General features: G+C 42.2%; 1 protein-coding gene across 3 annotated transcripts in view; it reads left to right on the forward strand.

Annotated features, from left to right (window-relative positions):
- The first annotated feature begins 791 nt into the window (after window positions 1-791).
- PDGFD (platelet derived growth factor D) overlaps window positions 792-19,539 on the forward strand; it is a 151,175-nt gene continuing 132,427 nt past the window's right edge. Inside the window, exon 1 of one of the 3 annotated variants that reach the window (XM_085216290.1) lies at window positions 792-1,440. In XM_085216290.1, the coding sequence (XP_085072416.1) occupies window positions 1,311-1,440 (130 nt within the window). In that variant the 5' untranslated portion in view covers window positions 792-1,310. The remainder of the gene's footprint in view (window positions 1,441-19,539) is intronic. The other 2 variants (XM_085216289.1, XM_085216291.1) reach the window with 2 other exon arrangements.

The following is a 19,539-nucleotide window of genomic DNA, read 5'->3' on the forward strand; positions in this document are numbered from 1 at the left end:
TTAAGTCTGCTGTCAGTTTGGCTAAACATGAAAGGGATAAGAACCACAAATTATGCAGAACAGAATTGCACCCTACCAGTTCCTTAAGACATACAAGATGTTTCAGTTCCATTGTTATACTAGCACGCTTTTGGAGAAAATATTTCATACAGCCAGAGGCACCCGCTGTGAGCAACAGGCCTCGTCCCGTGCTCCCAATACGGCTCTGTATTGACTCTTCTGCTGTTACCGAGGTGTTGTTTCATGTAGAAGGGTCCGACAGCATGCTGCCCATTGTCAGAGTGGCTGGGACAGTGTGAATTGCCATAAGGGATAACCTGAGTAGATAAGGATTTATTAGGGAACAGTGAAAACCCAACTTTTTCTTCTGTCTGCACTTCACTATATTGTAGTTAATGGAAGGAAAAGGAGCACTAAAACAGTGATGTGATCACAGCCCACTCACAGACCTTTGGTTCAGACCTACTCTCGTCCAGGCTGTAACACAATCAAAGGCAGACTCAATTTATTCAGGGTCTAAGTCAGCAGGAATTAACCATTTATGAAAAGCTTCGGACAGTGCTGGGCATGACAGACGAGCCCGTTCGTTTCTCCCAGGGATACGTGCTGTTCTCCTTCAGCTAATGTTACTCCTGAACACGCGTCCACTCTTCGGCTCCGTCGGTCTCCTGCCCAACGCCACAGCCCTCCCGCGGGTGCCAGGACACCCCGACACTTCCACCCGGCCCGGAGCCGCCGCGCCCATCAACGAGCCCGCGCCCGGCTCCCCGCCGCCTCCCTTCTGCCCCCCGGCCGCCCCCCTTCCCCGGGGCCGCCTCTCCCCCCGGCGGCGCCCGGCCCGCCGCCCGTTCCCGCCGCCCCACACCCCGGCGGCGGCTGCAGCCGAGCGGAGCGCTACGCGGGGGCGGTGCGAGGCGCGGAGCTCCGCCGCGGCGGCCGCAGGGGAGCGCGGCTCCGCCTGGAGCCGGGTCACGGCGCGGCCGCCGGAGGGGAGGGGGCGGCTGTGCCCGCCGGGGGTTTCTCACCTTGCCGCTGCGGCCGGGCACAGACGCGCGGCAGAGAGTTGAGCGTGGAGGAAGTTTGGGGGAGTAACTCGGCGGCTCTGACTGCTGTTTCGGGAGGGATTTTTATGTGTTCTTTTTTATTTTATTTCATTTTCTTGCCCGGCTCACAACTCCCTCAGCCGCTCGGGCAGCCCGCACGAACAGCGCACGCAGTGCGGGCGGCAGGCAGAGCCGGGGAGGGCAGCAGCTCGGCGGGCAGAGCCGCGTTTCTTCGCAGAGCCGCGGTCCCGTGCACAGAGGATCCCAATGCAACTGCTCATCCTCCTCCTCCTCTACGCCGTCGTCTGCGCGAACTTTTGCAGCCGTCAGGGCACCACCGCCCCTGCCCAAAGCGGATCTATCAGAGCCCTGCGCTCCTCCAACGTCAGGCGGGATGGTGAGTGTCCCTCTGCCTTCTTCATCCCCGAGGGCTCGGTCTGCGGACGGAGCCCCGAGAGAGCGCCCCGAGGGCTGCCGGCCCGGAGCGCGGGTGGCCGGGCGAGGGGGAGGGAGGGAGGTGCAGGCGGAGAGGCGGCTCTGCCCGGCGGCCGCTCCCGAACTCCTGGGGGCAACTTGCAGCAGCCGTCCCGGCGGCCCGCCTCGACCTGACGGTGCGCACGCGGCGCGGTGTGCCCGGCCCGGCCCGAGCCGCCGTGGTCCCCGGGGCGGTGGGCGCTGGTCGTGTGGGCCGTTCGTCAGCTCCCGGTGCGCCTTCCTTCTGGAGGGCAGCCTTGACAGAGGGGCCTGGGCTCGGGGAGGGCTATTAGCTGGGGTCTGTGGGTCAGTGCTTGCAGTTAGTGCCAACCACACTGTTGGCAGAGTGATGCCCAGCGATGGTGGGTGCCGGGGAGGGTGGCTGGAGGCTGCCAGACACTGAGGTCATGGTAGCATGGTCCTGGTCTTCGTGTTTTAACACGGGCATGTTTAAAACGGCCTGCTGTGAGCCACCATGGCCTCGGCTGCCGAGGTGCTGGCCGAACTGTGGCCCTGTGGTAGATGACTGCGGGGCTGCAAAGCATTGGCACAACTGGCATTCACCTTTGGAAACCACTTGCTCATGATCAAAGAAGACCAACTCTTAGGATTTAGGAAGAGGAAGAGCCTCTGCTGTGGGATCTGCAGGTTGTGTTCCAGCTCCGTGTGAGAGGATCTGCTCCTGCTTATTGCAGCATAGCTCTTTCAGAGGAGAACGCGAGATGTTCTCCTGAAAAGGAGCAGAGTTCTGTTCAAGTCTTCAAGTTAATGTCTTTCAGTTGCCAGCATTTATATCTTTTGTAAATCCTTTTTAAGAACCCACTTACTTGAGTCAGGTCCAAGATTGTACTCTGCATTTGCCAGTGTTTATTTTTCAGCATGTATACAGTGCGTGTAATGGGTATACAGTTGACTTTGGAAGATGTTTTTGGTTCAGAGTTGGAGCCATATTGAACTTAGTAATCTTTTGTATACCTTTCCTTGTCAGTGCATGGTGGCGTAGATGAGGTGAAGAGACTTTTTCTTAAAATTGAGATAGCAGAACTGGAAACAAGACAAAATTGCAGTTACTTGGACCTTGGAAACCAAACTTAATCCAATACAAAATGTGTTTGCAATAAAGGCCCACATCCATTATTTCTGTTTCATTCTTTAAAATGGCATCAAGCTTCATGAGTTGTTAGCCTGCCATCTTAACCTTTTCAAAAGAGCTGATCTGCTTCAAACTTACAATGTGTTCTGCTGTGGTCTTTTCTGTAGAGTTGGTGGAGAAATCTGTAATGCTTAATGTGAATAAAGTTTTCACGTTATTGGCAGTGTGATGGGTGTTTTGCTCCACAGAAAACTTCCTGTAGGGAAATTTCTTTTTGGAGTGACTGAGAGAACAAGGCTGTGTGAAATGATTAGTTAATTACTCTTTGCCCAGTTGTGGTCATCTGTCTTTGCAATTAAGCTCTATACCTTGAAAGCTGTCTTTTACACCCTGTGGTGACTGAACCTTCTAGGTGCCAGGTGTGGCACCAGGCAGTGGGTTGTTTGCTAATGGCAGATCTCACTCTTGAATTACCCCACTGTGCTGTATGGATGGTACCTATGGACAGGAAGAAATGAGCTGATGCAGAGTTCAGACAGCTCTGTCTGACAGTGGGGCATTATCCATGTAACAAGCAGATAACACAACTTGAGGAAGACTGCGTACAGACCTCCACTTAGATCCTGCATTGCTCTCTACTTGCACACAGGAGTTCTGTTTTTAATCTGCAAAGTACAGCATATTCTGACATGGCCTGTGGAGTTGGGCATCTGCTCATAGCATCTAAAGCAGTTCAGCTGCCAATAGGCCTGAGTTTACTCCAGTGAACAAAACTGTTGCTTGAGTTTGTTGACCAAAGACCTATATTTGTGCCGCCAGAGGTTATGAGCGGTTTTCCAAGTATTGCATGCATGAGACAAGCTCACAAGCAAAGTGTTCAGACCATAGTTGGCTGTACGCCACCAGAAGTATTTTTGTCTTTTACAATTTTCAGTGTTTTGTTTTGGTCTGAAGTGCTGATATGGAATTGCATTAAAGACATGTGGATTGCATTGCTGAGTGAGGCAGACAGTATTTTTTGCATTGTAAGTATTTGCAGATATAGTGATATGGAATAGGATCTAAGAGTACACAATATGCTGGGAGTAATATGTTCCAACAGTCTCTCTCAAAACAGCAAGTATAAAAACTAATTTAAAATTATGTCCTGGTTTTGATGATCATGATTATTATGTTGTGCAATTAAGAGAGATACTGCAAAGGAAGCCAGATCTGTTCAGCTCTCTAAAAAAATATTCTATCTTGGCATGTCCAAGACCACCTGCAGATTTTATTAAAAAAGAAGACAATCCTTTGGATTTCAGTTTTCTGTTACCTCCAAGCAGGATAAACAGAAGTACTAAATACATAGAGCTGTAGTGTGGAGCCTTGGTGTTTCTTCTGGCCAAAACAAATTTCTTACCGTGCAACATGCCAGATTGTCTTTCCTCTTCTAGGTAAAGGAGGGTGGTCTGTTTGTAATTCCATTTAGTGCAGACTGAGATTGCTTTTGGAAGAAATCTATAGATGAAGGGCAACACGTACAAAATCAGTCCTAATGATTGCCAAACCTGAACTATACTTCCTGCTGAAGATATTAAAAATATAAATAATCTGCTTACAAGACATCCTCTTGTCCTCGTACAAGGACAGGCATTGATGATTCAGCTGTACAGTGTAGCACTAATCAATATTTTAAAGCATTGTGGAGATGCCAACAACATTTATAGCACATTTAATGGTATTTATTTAAAGTCTTTGTTAATACAATTATCTGTTAAGTCCTTTGAAATTTGTCAGAATTACACACAAAGGGCTTCGTGATAATACCCTTATCATCTTTACCTCAGTTTACCAAGTTGTAGTATGCATATAATTCTAGCTAATTGCAAGAAGTCTGATATTTTGATTGTTTATGTGTACATGGAAGTGAAAAGTGGAGATGAAAAGTGCTAAATAATGTTTACGGTATGATTTCCAGCTGAAACATCAGTTGTTCGCTGATATCTGTTGTGAGCAAATATCTGTATGAACACTCAGTCTTAGAAAATATGCCTAATCTGTTTACTCATACTATGCACTGTTAAGTGTATTTTCAACTTTAAAACCCAAAGTTTAAATGAAAAGCATAGTGTCAGATCATTTTAGTATGTAAACAACTGGAAGCCATAGGATCAGTATCTCCTGAAGTGAATTTGAAAATCCATAATATTGGACAACTTAAGTTTTTCTGAGTTCTTGTGATTTTTATTTTGAAATGAAAAATTAGGAACTTTCAAGCCTTGGATTGCTTATGTGTGAAAGAAATAGAAAAGTTATATTTTACCACCCTGGAGAAATGGCAGGGGCTTTTGGCTGTCCAAAGGGATATGTGCCATCAATGCTACCCTCCACTTCCAAAAAGAGTTTGACAATTTGGGCTGCGTTCTTTCACCAGATGGATGTTGTCTGCTCTTGTGAGAAGAAATGAATGAATCTTTTTAAATACTAATTAAGAATGGCTTGTATCACTAGTGATGTAGGAACCACAGTTTTGGAATACATTTAAAGTGTTCTTCTGTAGTATAGAGTGCAAAAAACATTGCATACATGTTCTTTTCTTAGCAGAATCTGCTAACCTTGTGTCAACTGCAAAATAACTAAAATACGTTCCAAGCTTCATCACATTACCAAAAAAATAAATTGAAAATTGTAATTTGCTGTAGTAACGCAATTTGTTCTTTGATTGTTTAACTTTGATGATGTCTCCTATCTGTAGAATTAAGTGTGTGGACTAAAGAGTAACAAAGGATACCACATGAGAATTGCAACCCTGACTCAGCAGCAGGCACTTTGGAGCAGTTCTCCAATTGCGCACTGAAATGTATTTTGCTAGGTAGGTGGATATCACATAGTGGAATTTGCTTTACTTACAACTCTCCATCCATTCTCCTAACAGTTCTAGCTTCTCTTTAATACGTTTATTTGCACGAAACTCAGGCCAGATAATTACTAAAGGGCTTACAGAGAATACTAGATAATTGTGTTGCTTTGATTCCTAGAAATGAAATACTGCTGAAAATTGTGAAAATAATGTTGTTTTTTTAAACTGTGATCCCATTTGGTGAAGCACCTAGGAATAGAAATAAATAAGAAACTCATGGGGAATCATTAGTGAAGTAACATTCTTTGTGTGCTTAACTTTGTGGATCTATGTAATTCCACTAAGGACTGGAGGCTGCATCCTCCAGGATTCTATGATAGCAAAGCTTGAATAGCTCATATGAGAATGTGGCTATGTGCAGTTAAACTTACTGTGCCTTATGAAGCAAGAGTACAACTACTGGCAGAATCTGTCAAGTATTCTGTTAAAATAAGAACATATACATGCAGTACTTGTATATCATAGGTGACACATACACAAATATACCTTGCACCTTTTTCATAATGCATAGGTTATATCCTCATACATAATACATAGGCCAGATGACACGAGGAGGGAGCACACAGTATAACTGGTTACCAAATTAGCATTTTAAATTTAAATATGTTATACCCAGGGACCTTGTTTAGAAAATAATCCCATGCAGGTTTCATGTGACTTTCCAAAGTCTCGGCTGAACAACAAACTGCTAGGCAGAAATTCCAACCAAACTGTTCTGTGTAGTTGAGGTTCTTTTTACATGATGTCACCAGCCATATCATCCATGGAATTTGAGTTATAACCAATAGTTACTCTTAAAGGTGTTTATCAACTGTCCAGGCTGCAAGTGGAAGTTCTGAAGTTCTTTATGTGCTGATAATTTTTTCATTAATTAAGGAAAAATTTATAGGGAAAGAAACTGTCAAAAACAGAAGTTCTTTCAACAAAAATAATGTACAAATTCACTACATTGCATTTCTGTCACTTCTTCCTTAGACAAGATATAAATATTGCATTTAAAAAAAAGAGATCTACAAAATATGTATTCGTTGTACAGAAAGAAGCCCATTTGGTAAATAGTAAATGAGCAGGGCAGGGAGTGGATTTCATTCTGTAATTCTAATAATCGCATCTATACAAAAGGTGCAGCGGAAGTGTGAGTGTTTTATGCTCCAGAGTTTTCATGTGAATCATCTTCCTTACACTGAAATATCTACATCAAATTGTAGGCTGATTTTTTGAAAAGCAAGTATCTCACAAGTCTGGTTTGAACACAGGAAAAATAGGCACCTGCCTTAGGTACCAGAGTCCAAAACATCTGATAATGTCCAGCTCCTTGTTATTCTGGAGGCAGCGATGATGACCTCTACAGGTCCCTTCCAGCCTCAGACATTCTGTTATTTGATAGTGGGCTGAGGATGGGTGGAATATGCCCTCCCCCAGAAGGAGCAGTTGCTTGGCCCATCCCTTCTGTCTCCTCTCCCTTTCCTCCACATTCATGCACATTCCCCTGTTCTTCGTGCACAGCAGCAGCAGGTGCTGTGACCTTGTTCTCCCACAGCTGTGCACCCAGCTGTGTCCCTTCTCCTCACCTTTCATTCCTCATGTAGCAATGCTCAGTTTTGCCTAACCAGTTAAGAAAACTTGAGGTGCCCGTCAGCTGTCAGTAGGATGTTCCCAGCTCTTGGAAAGGACTGTCTGCCTCTGTCTGCTCTGGGGTCTGTGGGCCTAGAGATTTGCCACTTAAAATAAATTGAGTGCTAAGAAATATCATGAAGGTTCTGTGTTGGCATTCTCTCCAATAAGAATTTGCCCACTAATGCAGGAAATTTTAGTAGTACTCCTTTCAGTATGTTGATTCAAATTGTATCCAAAGATTGCCTGGAAAAGGCTGCTGCTGATATTATATTTATTTTAGATAAAATAGGCCACGTATATCACTGCTTCTGGTGAGGATCTCTCAGCTAACGGATTGGAATGGGTTAGGTAGTTTATTTCAAATCAATCTCCTGTTTACAGAGCTAAGGAAGCGTCCTGTTTACAGTATCAAACTGGATAGATTTTCTTCTGGGAGCGTGGCTTTGGCTCTTGTATTTTTGGTAGTGAATAAATCCTACATGATCTCAAGCTTCCTATTGTACTTGAGTAATCTTCAGTTTCATGCTTCCTTTTTGATCTGTGTCCCACGCTGTGAAGGCCAACATCCCTAATTTCTGCTTTGGCAGTCAGAGCTGTGGGTATTTGGAGTTGGGGCAGGAGGACACACTTCTACCTTCTGTGCGAACTTCCTGCCAATGTATTTTAGCCCCGCTGTGCATTGGGACTTGCTGTTGTTAAAAGTCTATAAAAATATTTATTAAACGCTATGGTCCACAAAGAAGTTGAAAAATAGCAGGCTTGACCTTCATTGCACTGAAATCAATGGCAAAAACTTCTGTCAGCTCTTACTGCATAGGGGTCTGGCTCACACTTCATATGAATGAATGTAGGATAAAGGAAAAGGCTTAGGAATTCAGTTACAGGTTTGATATGTAGGCACACTTTACAATGGGTTCACCATGTCCAGATAGTTTTTCTCCTATACTTACGCTTACGATCTCGTGTGTCACTCACAGGATATCCTACAAGAGACTTGATCTGCAGTACAATTCTAAACAAAACCTTAAGGAAACCTGTCGGTATTTTAAAAAGTCTTGTATTGTTTCTGTTTGTTTTCTTGTTTTTTTTTTGTTGGTTTTTTTTTCTTTAGTTGAAAGAGGCTTAAAATGTACTATGCGTGGGTTTTGTTATTATTTTCTTGGATCAGTTACAGATGATTTTTCTCATAGCTGCATGTGTTTCTAATCTGATGTGACTCACAAGAAGAATGTATTGAGGGTGAAGCAGCAGCCCAGAGTAGTTAGAGAGGAATAAAAATAGGAATAAAAATAGGTACGCCGAATGTTGATTGCCAGATGTACTATGGAATTTGGAAGCTTTTTCTGTACCCTTGTGGTCTTAATTTTTCAGCTAGGAATTTGCTTGAACGATAAATACTTTGCTTCAGCAGGTGAGTGACAGCAGTGCATGAGAACGGCGAGTAAATGGTAATAATGCCTTTAGATTCTTTGTGGAAATGAACCAACACAGCTTCTTAATCACAGTGTCTCAGTAGGGACAAGCACTGATAGGAATGATTTCACTAACACATCAAAATGTCAGTAAAAGGCTTTAAACCTCATCACAGGAGCCTACAGAGAATTTGCTGCTTTGAAATCAATAGAAAGCCCTTACGTTACTGCACTCTGGTTTCTTTTCCTCAATCAGATTGTAGGCCTGTACTCTTGCTGCTTTGACATTCACAATGCTGTCTTTCTGTCGTGGACAGAGACTAAAGCACTGCAAACTTCACTCATAAGAGGAAGGCAGAAAGTTATTTGTTGGTATAAAATTGATGTAATATGGTAATCTGAACATGATAACAGTGACTTAACAGAATTTGAAATGGCTAGGTACCCTTGATTTTTTGCTACACAGAGGGTGGGGGCTGCATAATGAATGTAAGATCAAATCTTAGCGAAGCTACTATAGCTTAAAACAGTAAATCACTTAAGAAGGATCTGTCGGCAAGGCATCACCACATCCCAGGGGAATCTTGAGAGGTGTTCTTAACCAAGGAGAGATTCTGGTGTGCAGCCAACTGCATGTAAGAATAGCTCTCTGAGGTGTTCTTAGGCTGCTTGCTGTTTATAGGGTAAGATGATTGATTCATATGACTTAGATCTATTGAACTAGGTGTCTGTTATCAGTTCTCTGAGTACCTGGTTTGAGACAATATGGTGGTCATTAACTGTCTTCAGTGAAACCTTGATTGGTATTAATGCCAAGTACCAGGTCTTTTGCATCTCACTGTATGTGCTAGGGCATAACGACCAGGCTGGGTGAAGAGGCAAGGAGCGCACTGTCATTCTTGGATTGCTCATAATCTGCGCCAGGGGAGATTCAGGCTGGACGTTAGGAAATAGCACTTTTCGGAAAGAGTGGTCAGACACTGGAATGGGCTGCCCAGGGAGGTGGTGAAGTCACTGACCCTGGAGGCATTCAAGGAACGTTTGGATTTTGTGTTGAGGGACATGGTTTAGTGAGAACAATTGGTGATGGGTGGATGGTTGGACTGGATGATCTTGAAGGTCTTTTCCAACCTTGGTGATTCTGCAATTCTGTGATAAGGAGTTCTGACTGACCTTCATGCTGAAACTGGCATAGGATTATGGTTTGCCTTGTTCCTGTCCATTCCGTGTGACCTGGGGTTCCTAGGTTCCTGTGCCTGTTTGGAACTATTCTGGTAGCATGCTGTGTAGTCATAAGCTGGCACAGATGTATTCCTTCCATCCTTGTCACAGCAGAGAGCAGCTCTTGCCTGGATGGGATTGGTTTTATTTTTGTTTGTAATTAACGTTTACTGTGCAGAAGAACTTGATGACATGATACGCATTTCTCACCATTTTCCAATATTCATTAGATCCTGCAAAGTGGCAGCCAAAGTTAATTTCTAAGCAAGAGGTAAAATTCTCACGTCACATAGTAATTGTCTGGCTGCTCCTGCTGTAGATGTGACCTCCCTTTACATAAATAAACAGACAAAGCTCCAGAGCCAGTTCCTTGATATGTACTGTATAGTGCCTTCAAAGTACATTATGTTGCCTCTGAGAAATGGATGCTGCAGGGGAGCTTTGTGTTAACTACACTTTGCAGCACACTTGAATGAGAGGTGTCCTGTGTCTGTCCTTGGGCCTGTACAGCAGACAGGCTGTGATGTTGCATCCCTACCTCCACACATACAGCCTGCCTCCCTGCAGAATTGAGGACACATGACAACATGGAAACAAGCAACTATCCCAGGAAGGAAGCTTGCTCTCACTTTAGGGGACCCTCATGTGACATCCAGGGCAGATCCTGAGGACTGGTCCTTACCATTATGGCATGCTGAGGAGGATTCACAGTAGATCAGCATGGCTCTTCATCCTACTCTTTCCCCAGTTCCTTACCTAATCCTGGCTTATGTGAAGTGAGGACCCATCTGTGGGCAGTTCTCATTGCATTTGCCACCATTTTTACCTCTGTCAGAAACACTATGGTTAACACGTTGTGCTCACTGTAAGGGCTGAATCACTTGGAAAGGCAAAAGTATCAATCCCAGCAATCATCACACATGGGCAAAGACTGGAGAACTTTACTGGGGTGTGTTAGTCCTTAAAATGCAGCAGCTTTGCTGCCACTACTCTCCTGTTGACTGTCATCACGGAGATGCTGCCCTTGTTTCAGATACAGAGCTGTGTAATGTGCTGAGGACCCATGGATAGCTGTTTTGAAGAGCAGAGAGTCATGTGAAGCAACTATATTATAGCCTGCATAAAAGTCAGGTACCTTATCTTGCATGCTTGCCTGAAAATAACTTCCATGGAGTGGAAATAAAATGGCAGCCTCCCCTTCAAAGAAACAAAATGGGGAAATCCTGCTTTTTGTGTCTGTGAGTGTTTCTTGGGTTTGGTTTCACTCAATGCCTAAGCAAACAGGCAAAGGCCATAAGAAAGTAATAATAATATACATAATGATACGTTGGCTTGGATTTGTGGATTGTTTTGGTCGTTTTCTTGTGGAATGTTAAAGGCTTTTTTTGTCAGTAGATGCAGAGAGGGTATTTTTTAAAGCTTGCAGGTACTGCCATTTATTTTTGTATAAGAATCTTGTCTCAGGATTTCTCTTCACAGCCTATGGAAATGCTGTTTCCTGATGCTACTGTTATTTTTGTGCTATCACCAAGTCTGACAGGACTTAAAGTCAAGTCTTGTCAAGTAGATTGCTTTTCAGCTTACCTTGGGTAAGCCATTAGTCAAAATATTGACTGAGTAGAATAGTGTCACTTGTTTTTCTTATCAGAAGAGAGACAGAATATTTTTCCATATATGCTTTTGCAGCCTAGTAATTACAAATTAAGTACGTGTCACTGTAGTTTTGACAGTATATTTCTAGCACTTCGTGTTCAAAAAGGCCTTCAAAATGATTGGCCAAACAGGAACAGAAATACCCAGGGTTGCCTTCCTTATTTCTTTCTAAAGATGACAGCCAGCCCGGTAACCAAATGGGGCTTCTGTTTCTATTCTGCTCAATGGTTAGGAGAGAACCATTTCCTGTGCTCACTTGTTGTAGGTAAATATCATTTCCATGATCACAGAATGGACTGGCAAGGACCTCAGAGTCCCTCGGGGCCAAGCCCTGCTCCAGCAGGGACACGACACCCAAAGCAGGGTGCCCACAGCCACATCTAGGTGGCTTTGGAAGATCTCCAAGGAGGCAATCCCACAGCTTCTGGGCAGCCTGTGCCAGTGCTCCGTCACCTGCACAGCAGTGCGCCTGCTGTTCAGAGGGAATCTCCTGTTTTTCAGTTTGTGTCTGCTGCCTCTTTTCCTGGCACTGGATAGCACTGAGCAGAGCTGGCTTCCTGGCTCCACCTCCTTTCACCCTCCCATCAGATCCCCAATTTTTCATTACTGACATCAAGACACAGCAAAAGAAAGCTGCGAATTTCCTCAGTTCTGGGAGTTGAAAATTTGTACTAACTGTCCTGTTACCGAATTTACTATATTGAAAACAAAGCACTGTCCTCGCTAGTCTTAAGCTGAATGTTTGTCCTTATAATAATGCAAAGGAAAGCAACCAGAAAAAAAAGGAAGAAGATCTTAGCAACAGAGATGTTTTCATTTCAGTTATTAGCAAGACAAAAAAAAAAAAAAAAATATCTCAGCATGACTAAACATGTAATATTGACCTCAAACATTTAAAAAATGGAATTTGAAGTCCCTTTAGATGAGAAGTGCGGTCGATTCTGCAACATTTTGAAATGCATGTAACAAAGAAGGATTTGGATAGTGTGTTAAGGATCTTTTCTGCCCATCCTTGAACTACCTCGTCTGTGTCATGCTGTTGGACACAGAAGATTATCCCCATTTCCGGCAGAACTGTGGCAGTGAGGAGTCTGGTGCCTCACCACAATGGCCTTACTGCAGCTCCTGCATGAGATATGCCTTTTTTGTTAAGAGGAACAGATGATGATGTTTGGTCTCTTTATTCCCCACTGAGCAGTGTGGGACCAGCAGTCTGCTCCCACCTTGTGTGAGGCACATCTGTGTCGTTTTGTGTCCCTGTGTATTGTTTTCAGTTCCCATGAAAGATCAGCTCTGGATGTAGACCCTTTCACTACCTTACTTCCAAGATCTGGAATCACGCAATTCTAATTGTGTGATTGAGCTCCATTTGTACAAAAGTACTTTACTGTAACTATGACCTTACTAGTGCAGTGTGATTTCAGCTGCTGTTCATCTTCCACTAATGACTAGTAAATAAATTCTAATCTATTTTACAGCTTTTCTGATGCAAAAGTACAGGTGACTTAATTTGCACCTAATTTCTGCATTATTATGAATCTTTCTTGTAATAGGACAATTTTTAGGCATCTCTCCTGAGGGAGATCGAACTGTGATGAAACTGTTAACATAGTTTGAGTGAGATCCACATTTCTGATATGAGCAGGTATTTCTGGATCCACATGCTAGAGATTCATATTTTGCATTTACCAGTGAAGAGAAGGAACAAAACTGGCTAACCCATGTATAAAATAGTTATGGCTTTTCTCCCTTGTGGTTAGCAGAGGAGAAAGGAATATTACACAAAATGTGAGAAGCAATGTCTTTATTTCTAGTAGCTGGAGACAGTTCTGTATGCAAAGAAACTCTGTTGAGGAATCTTGAGAGAAAACAGTTTTTGGTATTGTGTCTCATAAATCTGTTGGAATCATTCAGTCAGCATGGAGGCAGCTGCTGATACCATCTAATTTTAAGCATGTGAATTAGTAATTATTCTTTTATAGGATTTATTACTGTCTGGTGATGACTGTCTCCCCCTCTGCTTGTTCTGGCACTCTCCAAACTAAAATATAATTAATACACTTCAGACAGCCTCAATTTCCTCCGCTTGGAGAAATTCAAGAAGTCCAATGTCTTCTTTGGAGAAATTCCTGGTGTCCAGGACTTTCAAGGATCCAGTCTGGGGATCTTATCATATTTTGTCACCTTCTCCATCATCCTGTTTTTTTAGGAGAGAATGAATGGTGCTTCCTGGCCTGTCACAGCATGTGTGTGTAGCAGTTAGTCCACCTGTGGGAGGGTAATAAAATAGTTTGCAGAATGACTTGGTTCTAGTGTAAATATTCTGTGTTCCCACAGAACATTCCGAAGATAATATGTGGCCTATATGCTATTTGATTGGTGTTTTGTTCCTCGAGCTCTTCCTGCAATCATAATTTTTAAATAAAAATACCACCCCCCTCTGTTTTGAAAACAAACAAACACCTTGCTATGGACTAAATGACATCATCAGCCAATAAGAAGGTTCTTATGTCACCACAGTTAGGACTTCTCTCAAGCAAGTGCAGAGTGTTACATATTCATTTATTTCCACTCTTTGTACCTAATATGCATTGGAAATAAGCAGATGCTTATCACTATGTAACTCCAAGTTCAGGTGTCCAAATGCTACATTTTTGTTAACAACTTTCAGTATAAACTTTGTGCACTATGTTTTATATGTGCACTATGTTCTGATAGACATGCATAAGTCACTCTGAAAGCAATGCCTCCTATCTCCATGGAAGCTACAACAGATGCAAAGAGCACAGTAGCACTGTTTGACAGAGCGAACTCACAGCTACAAAACACTATTTTTGAGCAAAGTCACCATCATGAGTTGTGCATTTTCACCAGTGATGAACAAAAGCCTGCATGCCATGCTCATAAAAATCTGCACTGCTGGATGTCACCACTGTCACTGTCACCACAACTGAAACGCACTGCCTGCCTGTGCTGTCACCTGCTGTTTGGTCTCCGTAAACATTGAGCAAATGTCTGTGAATGTCATTGGGTGCCATTTTTTCTGCATGGAGGAATTCCATTCCATGCTTTTGCTTCATATGCACTTCCATGTCAGACATCATTCTGTCAAACTGCCCCTCTGCTACCATCTGTCACATGGCAACAAAATGGAATGGAATATTGGTGGGAAGGTTCAACTCTACTGACGAACCACCAGCATCTGCCTCCAACATCACTGGTCAACAACATACAATAGGAGGCATTTCCTTTGGAGGAGTCTTCATAGAAAAACAGGTTATGCTTTTCTGCTTCTAGAATTTTAGAGCTGTCTGGACATAAAACTTTTATATGACAATAATAAATGTTGTTTAAAGCTATAATCAAGCTTTATGTGTCAGTGAAAATCTTTAAAAACCTGTGTTGTTGTTGTTTGGAAGAATTGATGTCATGTGATCTTGATGAAATTTATGGCATTGTGGAGGTCTATTTACTTTTTGTGTTGTTTACATCTGTTCACTGGGAATGGAGACTACTAGGTCTGCCATGTTCTGAAGATCATTCTGCACAAATTTATGCAATTGACATATTTCTCTTCAGGATTGATTTTCAGGGGAGTTTTTCTTCAAATGTAGGCCTTGATTATGTGATAAAATCCACTGTTAATTAAAAAAGCGTGTGTTCTGGTTTGAGGAAGAAATGCATTTAAAATCATGACAGTGTATTTGAAGAAGTGAACAAACTGCAACGTATTTAAAACTATAATATGTGGCATTAGATAACTAGAAATTCTACCACTGGAAGTATTGCTGTTTTCTTAATTACACATGGAATTGGAAAGCTATATTTATCTTTTGAAATCATCTCAAGTTTTGCAACCATATCTCATTAACTACTTTTATTTTCTGTATTTACAATGGGTTGAATAATGGTGTTGGCGTTCTTCAATATCCGAGGCTTTAATTGTTGCTGTACAGAAATTTCACTCATGTTACTCATGGTTTCAATTTTCCTGGCAAATGTAAATATTCTGATCTCATTTCTCATAATTAACTCAAAATTGAGAAATGAGTTTGGGCTTAAAAAAGAATTAAAAAAAACCCCACAGTAACAGAACTGAAATGGGAATGCTCATTTTCTCTTTCAGTCCATAAGTACTAAACAGGAACTACTGACTGTAAGAATTTTAAGCGTATGAAGTCAACAATGCAGAGAAAAACAAAAGATACAGTTAGGGACATACCTGCACAGATGTTTTCAGAACTATTTTCAATTCATTTTATTCTGAGGTCCATGAATCATTTTGTAAAGGCGGCACTATTATATACATAGGAGCAGTGGCACTTCATTAATAGGCAGTATTCCCTTTATTTACTAAATCAGACTTGAATGCAAAACATGTTATGGTTGTTCTTTTTCTGATGTTTTCAACACAATTAAGGTAATTTTATTTAACTAAGACTATTTAAAATGCTGGGATTTGCACATTTTAATTGAATTCTGATTTCTATCCAAATGCAGCTGGATGCAAACCACAGTCAAAACAATCATTTTCATTATTACAAATTTGTCATCTTAAAAATCACAAAATTCAGAGTATGTAACAAATATATGGTGAGGCGAAGAAGCTTTAAATATTACTAGATACACCTAATCTTCCCAGGGAGCAGACGGAATTACTATATCTTGTGCTAAATTATGTTTAATTTCAGACAAATATTTTCTTTAAACATTCTTTTAAAAGTCAGATTAAAATTAAAGATACGTATCTGACTTCGCTGTTGACAGCTTTAAATCCAGATGCAATTTGAGATGTGAATCAATCCATCTTTCCAGTGCCACAGCAGAGCAGCAAACATGCAGTGCAGTCTGTTTATTGGGTTCTGGCTGCAGGCCTATACACAAATATGTGTGTGAGCATGCGTGTTGGCCTTATGTTTAAGGGATTTATACACGTTTACATTCAGTTTCTTTCTGCTTTCCTGTGAACTTCCACGAGGCAGACATACAGCTGGTAGAAAAAACAGTCTTAGCAAACTTTGGTTGTCTAAAAAACTGGGTGTCTCTTAAGCTTCCCTTGTAATTGAGGGGGAGAGAAGAGCACCTGCAGAGAACAGTGCATCCTGAATGTTTTAGATGTCCGTCTTCAGGCAAGATGAATTGCCTTCTGCTTGCACATTCTTTTATCACACAGCAGAGAGCAAGCCCAAGCAACTAGGTCACCAGCACAGTAAGCTCAGAGAAGAACCTGAAAATAAGCCAGTCTTTATCACACCCTGAGGAATGGAAGTGTTATTATAACTCTTCAAAATGTTGCATCTTTCGGATAAGATTAAAGATTTCTTCAGTGATGAGCAATGGCTTTATCCTGGTTATTTTTGACTAGCAGGTGCATCACTCTGGAAGTGTGAGCTTCAAGAAATACCTTCACTGCCACTGCATTTGTGATTAAATGGGGAGGATTGGCACTGGTCTTGTACTAAGAGCAGAATTAAGAATGTATTTTCCTTCCCTGTTTTCAAAATCATGGGCATTTATTAAGTAGACTTATACAGCATATATTTGTACGAGATCTTCTGTTAGCAATTTTTTATATGTACAGAAGTCAACTGAGATTGCCCAGAGAGGTTGTGGATGCCCCATTCCTGGAGGTGTTTAGGGCCAGGTTGGATGGGGCCTTGGGCAGCCGCAGCCTGGTCTAGTATTAGATATGGAGGTTGGTGGCCCTGCCTGTGGCAGGGGGGTTGGAGCCTGATGATCCTTGAGGTCCCTTCCAACCCACAGCTCTTGGTGATGCCTGTTGACTGGAGCACCGCCCCTACTGGGACTAGCAGAGAGTGTTGGGGCTCTTCAGCCTGGAGAAGAGAAGGCTCTGGAAGGACCTTATAGCGGCCTTCCAGTATCTGAAGGGGGCTTACAGAAAAGCTGAGGAGGGACTTTTTATAAGGGCTACCTTTTTATAAGGTAGCGAGAAGACGAGGGGAAATGGCTTTAAACTGGAAGAGGAAAGATTTAGACTAGATATTAGGAAGAAATTCTTTACTGTGAGGGTGGTGAGACACTGGAACAAGTTGCTCAGAGAGGTTGTGGATGCCTCCTCCCTGGAAACATTCAAGGCCAGGCTGGATGGGGCTGTGGGCAGTGGGCAGTGTCCCTGCCTATAACAGGGGGGTTGGAACTGTACGATCTTAAAGATCTCTTCCAACCCAAACCATCCTATGATTCTGTGAGTTTGTGATTTTGTGAAGTACAGTTGTGAGAGCTGAGCCTGAGCTGTAAGTGCTGGAGAGATGTGTGTGTGTCTAAGGGGTGAATGCTGGCTGCTAGAATACAGGGCATTGTTAATCTTCTTGTAGTAGCATCCCTGTGAACATAACTTTGAGTATGGACAAGTTGTATGAGCATTTAAGGGTAAATGTGAATCTACACTTTATGGGCCCTTTACTTTCTTTACTGCCTGAATATGTTTGTGTTGTGTTTGTGTTATGGTGTGTAACTAATGCCTCTGCCCCTTTCCCATTTTTCCCTCATCCAGTCTGAACCCACTGGAACATAACACAGTCAGAGACCTGTGCTTGCAGACTTCTTTCCTGGGCCTGCAACAGCCCACCTGGTAACAGCTCAGGATATGTTCATATCATGAGATATTAAAGATGTGCAGAGGAGGAGCTGGGCAGAATCAGTCCCTCTGTCTTTTTTCAGTTGCTGACCTTTCAAAAATATAATCTTGGGCAGCAATTGTTCTTGGCCTTCTGCAAAAAGAAGATGTACGTGGGAAGCATGTACAGGGTTTATAAATCCTGTTCATCGTAGTGAGAATTGGTATTTGTTCGGCTTTCCCCTGGTGATAGAGAAGACAGGTAAGACTGTGTAGTAGCTTAGCAAAAGGCATGGAGGATAGTTGTAATAAGGATGTACCGCTGTAGCTCATGTGGTCGCCGACTTCCACATGTGTTACAGTACCTTGAACTGTAGGATGTCATACGTTTGATGGCTTTCTACTGCTTATGTGTTCTAAGATACCATTTCCCCTTGTTGGTTGGCAGGTCTAAAAGCAAGGAAGAAGAAAGTAATCCTGCACATATTTATAATTTGTTTTAAAATGCATTTTCTTGTTTAAAATAAACCTATCTAAATACAGATATAAAATGTCCAAATCTCACTGTGTTAAGGCTTAAGCTTTATTTAGTATATTGAATTCAAATAAAATGTAATTCTTTCAACAGCAGAAGTAATGCAACCTGATCTCTTAGGGCTTTGTACCTCTCTGGTAGGCTGTGCTGTGCAAAGTGAGCTGCATTTGAAATTTCCCAGTGTTAAGGCATACAGCAACCTTCTCTCTCTGAATTGCCTGCTGACCAGTAAGGATAAAGCTCACGCTGCTTCTCTTTTCCCAGAGAGGCATTAATATCCCTCTTTTTTTCTTGCCTGTCTTCAGCAAAGTAACAGAAATGTAATACCTTAGAGGCTTTTATCCTCAGTTTAGCCAACAGATTCAATAGTTATTAGGAAAGAAACCTCAGAAACAGGAATATAGGCATAGAGCAAATTCACATTGGTGATGTTATTGTGTGTTTAAGTGTTAAAAAATAGATTTTGTTTGTACCTAGAAATCCATTTATGGAAGTACTGCAACATGAAGTCAGGCCTGAGAACTAGTCCCAGTGGAAGTCATGGTAAAGCTAGCTGCAATTTCAGTGGGAACAGGGTATTGAGTGCTAGCAGAAATCTCCATCAAGTAATGTTTTTATTTCTCAGAGAGTTAGAGAAGTATTTCTGATAGAATTTAAACTCGTAGAGGAAGAAAGGAAGAGTCATAGGAAGAAGGATAATCTTGAAAATGGTAAAGGTTGAGAGAAATTAATGAAAGGAGGAGTTTCGAGTGATCGTGTGTCCCAGTAAGGGAGATAGAGTATGTATATGTAAACTTTGTCATTAAAGGTAGTGATTGTGCAATCCCCATTTTAAAATAGAACATATACTTAACACCTATCATAGACAGCAGAGAGCGTGGTAGACAGAGAGAAATGACATTCTGGATTTTTGACTAAAAGATTTAAATTTTTCTAGAAACACTTTGAGACTGTAAGATTTGTTTAGCACTGTATTACGGAATCACAGAATCACAGGAGTTGGAAGGGACCT

This window comes from Meleagris gallopavo, chromosome 1 (genome assembly GCF_905368555.1).
Source record: "Meleagris gallopavo chromosome 1, MGAL_WU_HG_1.1, whole genome shotgun sequence".
NCBI classification, from domain to species: Eukaryota; Metazoa; Chordata; class Aves; order Galliformes; family Phasianidae; genus Meleagris; species Meleagris gallopavo.